The sequence below is a fragment of the Bombus pyrosoma genome, linkage group LG2, assembly GCF_014825855.1.
Source record: "Bombus pyrosoma isolate SC7728 linkage group LG2, ASM1482585v1, whole genome shotgun sequence".
NCBI classification, from domain to species: domain Eukaryota; kingdom Metazoa; phylum Arthropoda; class Insecta; order Hymenoptera; family Apidae; genus Bombus; species Bombus pyrosoma.
Window position 1 is genome coordinate 14275504 of NC_057771.1, and position 14102 is coordinate 14289605.

The window sequence follows — 14102 nt, forward strand, 5'->3', positions numbered from 1 at the left end:
TGGTAATATACGTAACACCGGTGAAAATCGCTGGATCGTTGTCCTCACAAAGGTAATGGCACTTACGTGCCAATGCACGCGTTTCCAGATATCGAGCTGAACCGTAATTAATCACGGCACGCCGGTTTTTCGTCGATTTCCATCGGTAATGTAATTGTAATTAAATAAGGAAAAAAATTGCAAATGCGCCACGACGAAACTCGCAAAGGGACGCGACTCGCTGCGAAACTTTCTCCTCTTGTCTCGGACACGCGCATGTTATGTACTTAATTGACTGATTCCCGGCATTATGCTCGATGCTTGGTTAATTAAAAAAGATAGATACACGATATGCGAAGGAAGTTGTTAGGCGTCACGGTGAACGACACCATTGTCGCTAACGTCAATGCTACGCCGGCTCTGATCTCTCGCGTTGCGCGTTTCTAGCGGCAGTCGTTTTCTTTTACCCGACGCTTTCCTCGAATTCATGAGACAAAAGAGGAAAATAAGTCAGTGTGTCGGATAGGTTTAAGCCTCCTTCGAGCAATAGGTGACTTAATTTTGCGAAAGAAAACAAATTACAATATTCTTGTGCGTTGCGGTAGCCGTGTGAAACGAATCGTTCGTTCGTTCGCCTTTGGCTGATTCATCGGATAGCAAATTGCAACGTTGCGCCGCATTTAAACAGGCTAATAATTGGTTTCTATCGTACACATATCGTAGCAATTAACGAGCTGTAGACGTATTATAATCTGATCGATAGACTGGGTGAAGAGGGGAGAAAACGTCTTGCGTTGGTGTTAAATTTAGTGATGGTAATTAATATCACAGCTACCGTGAGTGCGTCGATATTTCGTTTAGCTGACAGAAACTTTTCACCAGGACCAGTTTTATAACCATTTTATAGATACTTTGACATTATACGTGACTCTCACTCCTGACATGCTATCCAATATTTTAACCAGGTTTACGAAATTAATGCAAAGTGATTTGATCAGAGACCACTTTCATTACAAGTATCACAGTATGCTAGAAAGGAGTCTTCCATCGTGAGCAGAAAAAGTCTCTGCTTAGCTACAACTCTAATGTACCTTTAACATTAACTCGCCTGGCAAAGGGCAAAAATATATCTCGAGATATTCGTCATCATTTCCTAACGAGAAAGCGAGAGATCGTTAAATTAGATTCGATAGTATCTCTACCACAAATGTACTATGCCGAACATTTAAATGCTTAAAATCTTGTTCATTAATATTCACACAATATAATACTGTTGATAAATATACCGGATAGGGACCGTAGACAAGTGGAATAAAGACAAGACGAAGGTGAAAAGGTAAGAGAACGGGTAAAGGTAGACGACGAAACACCTTTTAGCATCCCTTTAGCGAAGGCACGCTAGAACGCGAATTATGTTTGCTTCTAGAGGAAGAGAGGAAGTCGCGAAAAGGGCGAAAAGGGGAGAGGGCGTAACTGGAAAACGGCTTGATAAACACCTTGAGCGAGAACATCCATCCATATATTCATGAGAGCTACGGTCTGGCCGACTCGAAAGCCTTTCCGATTATTGCATAAGGTTACGTTTGCGGTCGGTGAAGCAGAAATGCAGACTTCGCGAAAATTCCGCTCCTACCGTCTGCTTGTACGCTCGTCGACCACAGGGATTTACTTCGTACTCTTTAGGCTGCATTTCTGTAACCGTGGTGCACGAATGCAAAGTTCGAGGGCTTCGATTCCTTCGAATATGGTCTAAAATCACGTCTGGCGATGATTCGAAAGTTGACGATACGATTGAATTAAAACGAGAAAGATCGAGGAAGTGCGTTTTTCCGTAAGCAACACCGATAACATGAGATCGCTCTGGGAAAATGAGAACCAAAGGCACCGATAAAAAATTCATGACGTATCGATAACAGGAAGTACAATATGCAGACGTTTATGTAATTGGTGTGTTACAAATAGCCGTGAATTACTAGAAAGCAAGAACTCTCGGCAGAAATATCGTAGACAAAAATCATACACGAGTATAATAGAATCCCCACGTAATACGATCTCCAGTACTTAACAAAGTTCCGTGTACGTAATATTACGTACACAGTTGCACGGAGTAAATTAAACGATTTTGGTCGAGCAGATCATAATTAAAAACGATTTCTTAACATGTGTCTTTTTATATAAATATTTACGAGGATATTCAAATCACCGATAAATAATCTGTCTGAAATGCTTCAAATTGCTTAACAAATACCGATTCAATAAACAGGAAAAAAATTAGAGAAACTACATAATTGCGTATTCATCGACGTAAACCGAACGTACGAGCGTTCGCAAAAACCGAAGAAGTGGAAGGTATCGCAGATCGTATTTTATGGATCTTAACACCTTTCACGCGTTTTAATTCTTGAGGGGGTAAATGCGGCGTAATAGCAGCACGAAACATATCAGTGCTGGCATGGTAATTACAATTAATCGCAGTAAAATTGACCAGGTCGTAGCATCGATTCGTGTTATTAGCTTTAAATTCAATGAATGAAACTGCTACGTCGAACAAACACATTCGCGTCACAGTGGTTTGCGCAATTACCAGGTTACCGGTGCGACGTTTCGTCTAATTAAAGTGCGTCGTTATGTCATTCAACGTTTACGTCTTAACATTTTCTCTTCGACATTCGAGACGATATCAAACCGATATACCATAACATGAATTTCCGAACTTCATATTCACCGATCGCTTTCACGTCACGATGACGCACAGACGGCTATCGAACTTCTATCGATAAACTTCGTTCTCATATGGAAATCACTTTCTAGTTCGAGGAGATTGCAACCGCAGCAAATCACTATAAATTCATCGAAAACAATTTAATCCAGGTTGAAGGTGAGACAGAAACTATCGACAAACATCTTCCTCTCACTTTTCATTCAGCCCGATCGGACTAACCGAATCGAACCGACGTCGCGATGGCTCGGGACGTCGAAACGCGTCATGCTAGCCCGGCTACCGAGTCAAATCAATATTTTCAGATTCAAATATGGAGATTCAAATTCAGATATATGGAAATTTATTCCCGCCGATAAGCCTGATAAACCATGGATACGCAGGGATATTCTAATGCTCTCCAATAGGCGAGATCGAGGTACAAAGTCATTCTGAAATTAACCGCGCCCGTGGGATCTCCGAGTGGTAACCAAAAATCGTTGCAGGCGGTAACTCTGAAGCATACGCGAATGAACCGCAAATAACGTTCGATCGAGTAATCGATATACCCGTTACGACGACGATTCCGCTGGTTTTACTTTCAAGAATATAGATCGTTTTATTATTACGATCCTTTGTCGTTTAAAACTTGATCTCCTACTTCGTTTTCGAATAGTTCTTTCGTCGTATCGTACCAATACTACCGTAACCTTGTATCGAAGAAATCATTAAAGTACGCTAACTGAATTTAATAGGAGCGCATAACCAAGAAGGAACGTTTTATTCCAAACCAAAAAGTTTCCGACCGAATGTAGATTAAACTTACACACACAAGTGTATAGAGAGTTTCGTAGTAAAAGAAGCTCCTTCGTTCTCAGAAGCAATGAGAAAAAGGTGCAAAGATACGGGAGGATGTAACTCGAATGCCTGCGAGAACTTCTAATAATTCGCTTCTCGCTTTAATTAAGCTCTTAATATTAATGAAGCTCTCGGGAATGTGAGTGCAGAGATGTAGGAACGTATTGTGAGAAGTAATCGGATTAAAAAGAGACACCGTCAGAGTCGAATCCGTATTAGTTGCACCGGTTCGTTCTGATGGTTCATCCTGTAATTGAAAACTCGCTGGCTCGGGAAACGTACGTAAGTAACGAGAAAGTTTGAAGCGATCGCTCTACAATCCGGACGAGCATAATCTGAATCGAAACTCGATCGATATTTTTCTTTCTATCATCCTTCGAAGATTCGACAAATTTCGATAGATAGAAATTGTTCTAGATAGAAGTTGGAGGCGCGTTGTTGCACAGGGGTGAAATTAAGAATCGAACGAGACGAAAATGTCTCAAAGGATTTGCCGAATTGTTAAAGAAACTTTGAAAGCATAGGCAGAATTCAGGAAGAAATTGAACGGAACGCGAAGCGACTTGCTAAATGTTGGCTGACAAAAGCTAACGGAGGAAAGCGTCGTCCACGGCGTCGTTCTCTACCTTTCCTTCTCTTAACTTCCTACTCCGCAACAATTTCATCGGCACGCTCGAGTTGCCTGCCGGACTGGCGGTTGCGTCCCCTATAAAAGCGAGGGTAGACCATCGAGGAACCAGTGTGCTCACTGTCGACCAACATGAACAGCACAGAGAAGCTGAAAGTGAGTAGCTCCAGTAAGGCAGCCACTTGAATTCCCGTCTCTCGAGCCACGCAAACGAAACTGACGTTACCGGTGAAAATTTGAGCGTGTTGTCGTTCTTCATGCAATTGGTTAAATCAATCGAAGCATATTCGTCGAATCGGTGTACTTTTCTCCTAAGAAGATCAAATAATACTCATGTTGCACGAGTGTTTCCTCGCTATTTATCGCTCGTAATAGCGAAAAAATATTTTATCGCCATTAAAATCCCCTCTAAAACCAATAGAAAATATCATTCAAAGCAATGTTAATAATCTACAATTTATTTCCCCCAGATCTTACTTTTCTGCGGCCTGGTACTGTCGGCCGTGGCCGAGGAAGCGAAAAAGACCGCGGAGTCTAGCGCCCAACCAAAAGAAGAGAAGACGAAACGCGGCTTGGAGCTTAGCTTGGGTGATCATGGCTTTGGAGGAGGTTATGGAGGTGGAGGCGGAGGCGGATTTGGCCTTGGAGGCGGTTTCGGAGGTGGCTTTGGTGGCAGCGAACATGTATCCGCGGAACACGTCCCGGCAGTCACGGTCACAAAGACCGTCCACGTGCCAGAACCTTACCCAGTAGAGGTCACAAAACATGTCCCCGTACCCGTCAGTGTACCAGTCAAAGTACCAATCGACAAGCCATATCCTGTCCACGTGCCTCAGCCCTACCCCGTTACAGTCGAAAAGCCCGTGCCTTACCCGGTTGAGAAGCCAATACCTTACCCTGTGAAGGTGCCCGTCAAGGTGCCAATAAAGGTGCCTCTGCCGGTCAAGGTACCTGTCAAGGTACCGGTCACTGTACCAAAACCAGTGCCCTACCCTGTTAAGGTGCCCGTGGTCGTGAAGGAGGCTGTACCTATTGTCGTGAAGGAACACGGAGGTGGATTCGGAGGTGGTTTCGGAGGTGGACTCGGTGGAGGATACGGAGGTGGACACGGAGGTGGATTCGGTGGTGGACTGTCTTTAGGAGGTGGACACGATCTTGGCGGAGGTTATGGAGGTTACGAGCATTTCTGAAGCAAAGGCTTGTACTCGGTAGAGTATCAAAGTCTTTGACCTTCTACGTACGTCTTGTCCATCGATTGCAACAAGACGCAATTGCTGATTTCGTGAATCCGGTCATCCGAGATCACGAGACGCTTGCTGGTCGAAACGCGAACACCAATCGACGAACAAGCGTGCCCTTCGTAGTAGACGTCAGTCGAATATACCAATATTGTATTCACCGTGATCCCGAACCTTAAATTTTATTGTATAATATGTTTTTTATAAATGAATAAAGCGATATTTTTTTATACATAACAAAGCGATTACGTAACCTTCGCAGATATAAGATTGCTCGATAAGGAAAAAAGCTGTGTTAACGGTTACGCGAACGGGAGGAATCGCGACAGAACTTTCACCGATTAATGTTACGTTATGAGGTACACTTGCTTTACCGTAAGCGAAATGTCAGCGAGAAAAAGGCTCGTATGAATTGTACGGTCGTTAACGCGAATAGAATCACCACGCAAATTAATAGTGTAGAAAGGGAAAATGAAATGAACGTTCAACTGCGTAAAAACTTGTACCGCAGAGTTTGACGACGTTTACGCCCGCCGTTCTCTTCGAGCAATCTCGATGTTTCCATCATTCCAACCCTTGTCTTCTTTCTTTGTTTCATGAAAATCTTACACAACTATGCTACTTCTCGAGCTAATAAATTTTCTATAGAATTTTTTCGATTTGAAATGTCTTCTCCGAACTTAACGACATTTCCTTGATAAGCATGACGTTATCTGAACAAATCACAATTCCTAGTAATTACCAAACGAAGAACCCTTTCTCCTCTTAGCCTGATTTCATTTCCGCGTGCAACGTTCGTTTCCCCTTTACGCTCTCGCTAATCTGATAACAAATAGAAACTGAAAGTGACTCCGGTGTCCGTATGATCGAATTTTAAAATCTGGGAAAAGCGTGTTCGACGGGCGTCTAGAGCGCAACGTTGGAGTATGTTACGTGTACACGCGGTACAAAATTACAGAAGCGTGTCGCGTACGTACGCGACTGTGGTTTGCTTGGCTCAGCGAATTCGCCAGAAACGAGGAGACGTGCTTACGACAATTTCAGCTCATTGACGAATGCCCTCTGCGAATATCCGTTCTATCGACCTTGTCTAACGATCAAGGGAAACTACGTTGAAGCAGCACAATCGTGTTTCGAACGTTCGCCTATCGATTGCAAAATTATATTGGAGCATCCTGCTCGCTATTTCGAACCGCATGCCGAAGAAATTATCGCTGATTTAGAGAAACAAGCAAGCTGCCACGAGTTGCATAATTGTACTTAATTGACGAGATGAATAGTAGATTGTACACGGTTCGACTTGCTCCGAATCGAGCGAAATATCAGGAAATAATCGAATCGAATCGTAACAAAAACTAAACGGTATCTGATTCGTTTAATTAATGAACGCTTTCGATAGTGAAATTGAATTTTCGACGATACGGAACGTGAAGAGGGGGTGGCTACCGCGGATAGTGCATCTGTTTTAATAATAGGCAGTTTATAAACCACGGTGAAACGGGGCTTCGTTACTGTATAATATTTACCAGGTCTTTAAGATACAACAACCATTAGCCAGGTTTATCTCCTAGCGACCAGGCGAGTTTTAAAACGTGCTAACCGATGCTTTCGTATATAGCAAGACACGCAGACTGTTGGTTAGCAAATCCCGTTATTTAACGTGCCGCAAGCCAGGTAATCATATTTAATGGTCTAGGAAGTTCGCGTAAGAGAGAAAGAGAAAGAGAGATTTCTTCGATCAGCCGGAGAATGCATATGGATGGCGTTCGCGTGCAAAGAGGAACGATGCAGGTATGATGTTGCCTCAACCATACGCATTGGTACCTCTGGTATGACGATTGCATACGGCGAGTTACGTTTCCGTCAATTGTGATGTAAACGTTTTTTTTTTTTTTTTTTGCTCAAACGCATTATTTTTTCTCGTGTATCATTTTCATTTGTTTCGCGTTTAAATCGAGCAAAACGATTTTTGACGTGTACACAACGCAAAATATTATCACGAACTGTAACGTATGATAGAAGGATACTCGTAATTAGCTTTAAGGAAACACCATCGACTGTGACTAATACTTTCCATATCTACATTATGCAATCTCTCAATTATTTCGTACCTTGCACGATCGTAAGATTATATGTAAATACTTGAAACTACGCTAAATTTAAAGCACACTTAGATCGATCGATAAATCCTCGAATTTTCCATTATTTTGTTCTCTGTGTTTGTTCAACGGAAGATAAATATAAATCCTTCAAAAGTTGCATGCTTTCATTTACTGCATTTCAAGTTTCGTGCTGAGTCGCTCTCTAATAACTACGTAAGAAAATTCCCAATTATTTATTCGCATGGCACAGGCAAGCAACTTCTGTGCTTCCTCGTTCCCCAGAAATTGGCGCGAAATCGTTGAACACCAGGTGTTTCCGAGAAATCAGAACGTGCTGCAGCTCGACGTAGACGCGTCTACCCATGTTACGCAACATGCTTTAGAACGATGTGTCTTATTTTTCTTTCGTCTTTTCTTTTTCGTTTTACAACGTACAAAATCGTGACTTGGCGTTTGCATCAATCTCTATTGTGCCTCTTCTATGGAGATACTTGGAAGAGACGAATAAGGAGGTACCTTCACATTCGCACTACTTTTTATTCTGATATACGTGGAAATCCGCGCGTTGCGTCAGGAGCTTCCCACTATACATACGCACCGATTGCGACGTTATGTTATCGTGCAATCTCCGCACGTTATTATTTCCGCTATTTGCCTGATTTTACACGCTAGCCTCGCGTGCTTCGTTTTACACCGTGATCCGATTCATACGATACAAAGTTTCGTTAATGATCTACACTGGGAGAACAATTTTTTGTACGCATATCACAAAAAATCAACAATAAAAACTGTTGCGTTTATAAAGAGTACATTAACGTAACCGCTTTTAGTTTTGTACTAACTTATTTCGCTGCGTAACTTTAATAGTAACCGTTAAAGGTATCTTTTATTTCTTTAGATTTTCTATTTAACATTCGTTCTATTTAGATTCGTTAAAGAAATCTTTGTGAACTAAGTAACGAGAATACCATACGAATAGATTGGAAAGTGACGTTTGAAAGCAAACGTATCAACGTTAAAATAATAAAGCTATACTTTCTTGTTTTAATTAGAAAGACACGGGGGCTATTATTATTGTTTTTATTGCAAAACGTTCATATGGTTGCCTGATATAATAATGTAGCAAGAATGCGAACGAGTTTGCTACACGTATGATGAAACGTTTGAACCTTTGATTTCGTACTGACTTAGTTTCCTTCTTTTTTTTTTTTCTTTTGCAAATGACGAAACATCTCTTATTTGCTGTACAGCGTATACATTTCTGATATTCCCCTTCACTTTCTACGTAAACGTGTAAACTTGCTATACGTGTCAACAAAATCGAGCAAATGGAATATCTTCATGGAAAATGGAAATTTATAATACATCCGTAATGTAGGAAGTAGGAATACTCTCGAGGAAAGTTTCGTTTCAAGCTGGCAAAGCAACCGGAACAGGAATCTTCAAATTTTTTAGCACGACACAAACATGCGGATAAAAATTGTCGCATGCCTGTCTAAAAGCTTATTCTATATTTCCGTTGTCTGTCCCTTTCTTATAGATCTCTGGCAAAATCTCTGGCATTCCATACCAGTATACAACGCGTTGCAACGTGAAGGGAATATGCAATCCTTCATTCTATACGATCAGTCACGTTCGACGATAGACTCTACCTTGTTTGCACTAGAAATGATCGTCAACATTACGTTAATATTGGTTCTGTCAACACGCACGCATCTCGAGTTTGCGTTTTACTTGCTCGCACCCTCTTGTCCTTATTGCATGGTGAAAAAAATGGAACATAAATTAATCAAAAAATGAAACGATACTGAGATGAAAGGAAGTGGAAGATTCGTAAGATCGTAATATCGTGAAATTGACAGCCTTAAAGAAGATATTTAACTAGTTACGTTAACGAAGAACTTTTCCTGCAATTTACAGCACAATTCTAATGAGAAACAGAGTTGTAACTAAAATAAGACCGTAACTTCATCGTAATTACTAGACCGTAATTTCACAGGGGTGCGACAAATTACTTCCACCACCTAAGCCATGTTCCTCCCTGATAAAACTTTATCGAATTCCTGAAGGAAAAGAGGAGCCACGTGGAAAATAACACCCGTTTAATCAACATTATTGAAAATGAGGAAACTGGGACTACGTTTGTTACGAATATTCGACAAATTTTCTTCTATCTTTCGCTATTCGCATGCAGTGCTTGAATGTTCTATTTAAACGTCAAATTGACGGTACTCTATCGCATTTCATTTTTCCATTGTTATTAATGCCAAAGTAGTCAAAGAGTACAAACGGCATTCCTCTGTAGAGAAAAATACATATGTATAATTATATAGCCTTGCTATTTCCATGTTCCATATGCATATTCGATCAGAGAAATCACCGTGAGGAGCTGTAGCAATGGTGACATCTGAATTTATCACCGTATTAACTGGTACATCATGTTGTGGAATTCTAAATGTAACTTTCATCGGAAGTGGACTACATATAAATGCCTTATGTTGCGCAACGCGTCACAGGATTATATGTACTCATTTAAATTCAACTCGAATCTTTGTCAACAATCTGTCTTGTATGATGCAGAGTGTCTACTATCGGCTTTTCTGTTACCGTACAAAGTTACAGGTCTCCCTCCCTTTTGTATCTTTTATTTGCATCGTCGCGGAGAAACTTTCCAAGTTCCACGGCACCGGAACCATCCATCGCGATCGAAAGTTCCTTGTACCAAGACCGTCGTCGTTCTGAAAAATCTTTCCGGTGTGTGTGCATGGTGTCGTAATGCCTGCGCTACAGCATTCGTACACGCGGCCACAAAGTCAATGAGATTACGCAGACCAATCCATGCATTTCCTAGGTCGTACGAGATCGCTTGTGCGTTACAAGTGCACAAGCGTTGATCGAACGTTCGATCTTTACTTCCGCACCGTTCCCATCTCTTTGAATCGTAATAGATATTATACAAGTGTAAATGCTATGCATATTATTCTCTTTTTTTTATTTTCTTTTCTTCCCATTTCCTTCTTCGTTTTTCTTTCTTTTTAAGAAAAAGTCGTTCTGCGTTGGATATACAATTTCGCGAAATTTAAGAACGATTAAGCAATATATTGTACAGGTTTTATCGAGTGTACGAATTAGCGAAATTGTGAAGAATCGAAAACTCTTCCGCGTGTTAACGAACGATAAAAATCGGAAACGAAAGTAGAGAAGTCAGTGATTTAGAATGTAGAATGCTCGTAAAGTAAAATACATAAGGCAGGTACGTAGGTACGTATTTGAGTAATATATCATCTCTAAGTAATATATGATTGTCTTACAAAAAACAGATCAGATATAAATGATACGTCAATCGTGTGGTTTTATTCTCTGTTGTAATTTATGAAGCTAAATCATAGACGATATATTTGAAGTATTAAATCTAAATAGTGAAAATAATATACATGGAAAATATAGGATAGTACTATATCTACAATTTTATTTTAAGATCATTATTTACAAAGCAACATAGTGGGTTAAAGCTATTTGATATAACAGACAGTTTGCATGTGTAAAAATTGCTTTTAACATTGTCACTATCAATAAATTACTACATATCTTAGTTTCCAACTTAGTTCCTGGTAATTTAGTTTCCAACAGGACTGTAAAGAATATAATTTTTCATTCGTATAATGAAATTTCATTTACAGGCACTTATTACATAAAGATTTTTAAAATCGTATAAATACTTTCATAGAAACTGATCTTCATATACTTCCATATTTCTATCTAATCCAATATCAATCCATCCAATAGCTTTAGATAATTTTAATAGCAGATGAGAATCAGTAACCAATATTCTTCAAGTCTATAATTACATACTTTTCGTTTCTTTATGTCTTATAATTACAGAGAAAAGTACAAGTTATTTCAGCTCTATAGTATAGGAATGTTGTACAAAAAGTATTTTATGTCCAACTGTTGGAAGACAGTGCTCGTGAAATATATTTACAATTACCTAATTACAGATATAATTATTATAATTATGTATGTTACTTAAAAATTATATTAACCAGGATTCATAACGTTAATCATGTTAACTATAGTCTCATTGTTCGTAGCAGGTATATCATTATCATTTGTGTTATCATTTAAATTAGGTTCTTTGTCAATTATTTGATTTTTAGAATATACAGAATTAGATACATTAGACATGTGATCGTTTTCAATTAATCTATTTGCACCTACATGTGTATTGATAGATACTATGCTATCTTTTAATATGTTAGAGCTATTGTTGCTATTAACGCTATTAAGGCTTGTAGCGGCAGTGTGTTTTAAAGCCAAATATTCATCGACGGAACCCATCGGATGTTTCTCGATAACTTTATTATTAGTTGCCTGTACTATAGGCAGTGACGAAGGAAAATTTTTATTCGGAGACGTACTAAGCTTAGAAAGTCTTTGACGTTCCCTTAATCGTTTACGAATTTCCGACTGGATCTTCGATTCTTTTATTACATTTTGTACATCATCCGTTTGATAATAACGACTTGCCCAAGTTTCAGCCCCATTTGATTTCTGTGGGGAATTTGTTTCCATTTGCGATTTGCATTCCTTCTTTTCCACAACTTTACTATTTTTATCATTCTCACTATTTTCTATATCATCCATATCATCGCAGTAGTCATCTAAATCAATTATTTCATCTAAGTCGATGGATTTTTCTTCATCTAAACCTATTTTGCTTGAAATACTTGTTTCGGTAGAATCGTGTTTATGTGAAGGATTATTATGCGTTATTTTTGATTTAATATTATTTTCATGTACTTTATCATCTAAGTTCACATCTTGTGACGAACAATCGTCACCTTCTGTAGTTTTCATATTTTGACTAGCATTACTTGATTTTATATCATCTGTATCAATTTTAGAACTTATATTTTTTGATTGCTCTTTTATATGCGACTTTTTCTTTGTTTTTCGCTTTTTACTACTAGATTTTGATTGACTATCCTTACGAAGTATATTATTGCTATAATTACATTTAAAAGTTTCAGTTTTATGTGTATTATCTATTTCTTTATCTGTTTCTGTTGAACTTTTAGTTACTTTATTTTCCTTCGAGTTTTCTGTACTATTAATATTACAAATATTATTTAAATCTCCATTCTCAGTATGATTAATATTGTCTTTGGTCTCTATAACTCGTTCGTTTTGTAATTTTTTATTTACACGCACACCACTATGAGATTCTCCTTCACTGTCACTAGACAATAACTCAATAGTCGGAGTTGGTTGAACAACTAATACAACATCTTCATCTTCAGTAATTGTATTCTGCTGAGCACTAATAATTCTCTCTAATTGCCTTCTACAATTTTCTTTTTCTTTTATTTCATCTTGCTCAGTCTTAGCCGCAGCATTTTCATTTGACGTATCGTTACTTACCACAGATTTAGAAGTATCTGGTATTACATCTTCCTCTTTCCTTATTAAAGCTCTTATTGCCCTTGCACGCATTTCTAACTCTAACAAATCCAATAAGCTATCGCCATCCTTTTCTTTAGTTTTATCTACAACATTCTCCTTCTTTACTTGTATATCTTTATGAGTGCAATCAGGAATTTTCTTACAAGTAGATTTAATATCACTTTTTTTACTAAGTTGAGATTTTCCTTTTTGTTTGATTCTCTCTTTCTTTATTTTTCCCTTAGGTAATTTTGAACCATCTTCCTTTTTACATATTTCATCATCGGTAAACCATTCCTCTGTATCTGAGATAATTTCCAACGAGGGTCCTATAATTATTTGTATATCATATATAAATTACCACTAGTAAGTCCTAAAACACATAACATTAAACATACCTGAATCATCCGATTCATTTGTATCTGATGATTCTAACATAGGTTTCCCATTTAAAATACACAATATACGGCTTTTTGACATGCCACTTAATTCATTAGCACACCATTTTTCTAACTGTCCAAAATCCATTTTCTAAAAGGAATAATTCTGTGAACTATATTGTATAAAATTACTTGGTTCTAATAAATAAAAAAGAAATGACAGCCTATTTAACACATGATGTCTTAACTTAACACAAGAATTAGCATACCTTTAATGTTTGAGGTAACATCATTTGTATTTTTTCAGCTTTAACTGATTTAAAAAGTTGACGAGCTAATTCCCTGCGATCTGACAAATATTCCTTAATTGGTTTTAAATCTCTAGCATCTACTTCTTCGTCAGATGATAACGAAGAAGAAGTGCCAGATGAACTACTAGCTTCCTAAAATTTAATATTATGTTTCTATTAATTAAACTGTATGAATATTTATTCAGAAGTATTCACAAGAAGTATACAAATGTTGATAAACCACACTGAAATAATATGAAAGAAAGTGATTACCTCACTACTATATGCATTCTTCTTTCCTTTTGACATATTTGATTTACGAAATATTCAATATGTATTAAATTACTACAAACAACTCGTATAAATAACACTCAACTTTTACGACTTCTTATGATGTCATACAAATGTTGCCTGCTTTCTGCATATATGTATTTTTAAACCATAAATATACAGCAATACAAACGTGAACTAAAAAAAATATAGACGT

The 14102-nt window shown here is 38.3% G+C and overlaps 2 protein-coding genes across 2 annotated transcripts; one reads left to right on the forward strand and one right to left on the reverse strand.

The window, feature by feature from the left end:
• Positions 1–4268: 4268 nt before the first annotated feature.
• Positions 4269–5635, forward strand: LOC122577812 (H/ACA ribonucleoprotein complex subunit GAR1-like). Its single transcript, XM_043749410.1, has 2 exons — positions 4269–4319; positions 4634–5635. The coding sequence occupies exons 1-2, from the start codon at positions 4296–4298 to the stop codon at positions 5351–5353; spliced, it is 744 nt and encodes a 247-aa protein (XP_043605345.1). The 5' UTR covers positions 4269–4295; the 3' UTR covers positions 5354–5635.
• Positions 5636–10945: 5310 nt separating this feature from the next.
• LOC122573806 (myb-like protein D) lies at positions 10946–14058 on the reverse strand. Its single transcript, XM_043740682.1, has 4 exons — positions 13889–14058; positions 13595–13768; positions 13344–13476; positions 10946–13274 (listed from the first exon to the last, which is right to left on the reverse strand). The coding sequence occupies exons 1-4, from the start codon at positions 13922–13924 to the stop codon at positions 11542–11544; spliced, it is 2076 nt and encodes a 691-aa protein (XP_043596617.1). The 5' UTR covers positions 13925–14058; the 3' UTR covers positions 10946–11541.
• Positions 14059–14102: the final 44 nt, after the last annotated feature.

Bases quoted from the DNA above. Each gene is read 5' to 3' on its own strand.
- LOC122577812 (XM_043749410.1), top strand. From the start codon at position 4,296: ATGAACAGCACAGAGAAGCTGAAA. The intron at 4,320-4,633 runs GTGAGTAGCTCC...TATTTCCCCCAG, and splicing joins ACAGCACAGAGAAGCTGAAA to ATCTTACTTTTCTGCGGCCT.
- LOC122573806 (XM_043740682.1), bottom strand. From the start codon at position 13,924: ATGTCAAAAGGAAAGAAGAATGCATATAGTAGTGAG. The intron at 13,477-13,594 runs GTATGCTAATTC...TATTCCTTTTAG, and splicing joins TGTTACCTCAAACATTAAAG to AAAATGGATTTTGGACAGTT. The intron at 13,275-13,343 runs GTATGTTTAATG...AAATAATTATAG, and splicing joins AAATGAATCGGATGATTCAG to GACCCTCGTTGGAAATTATC.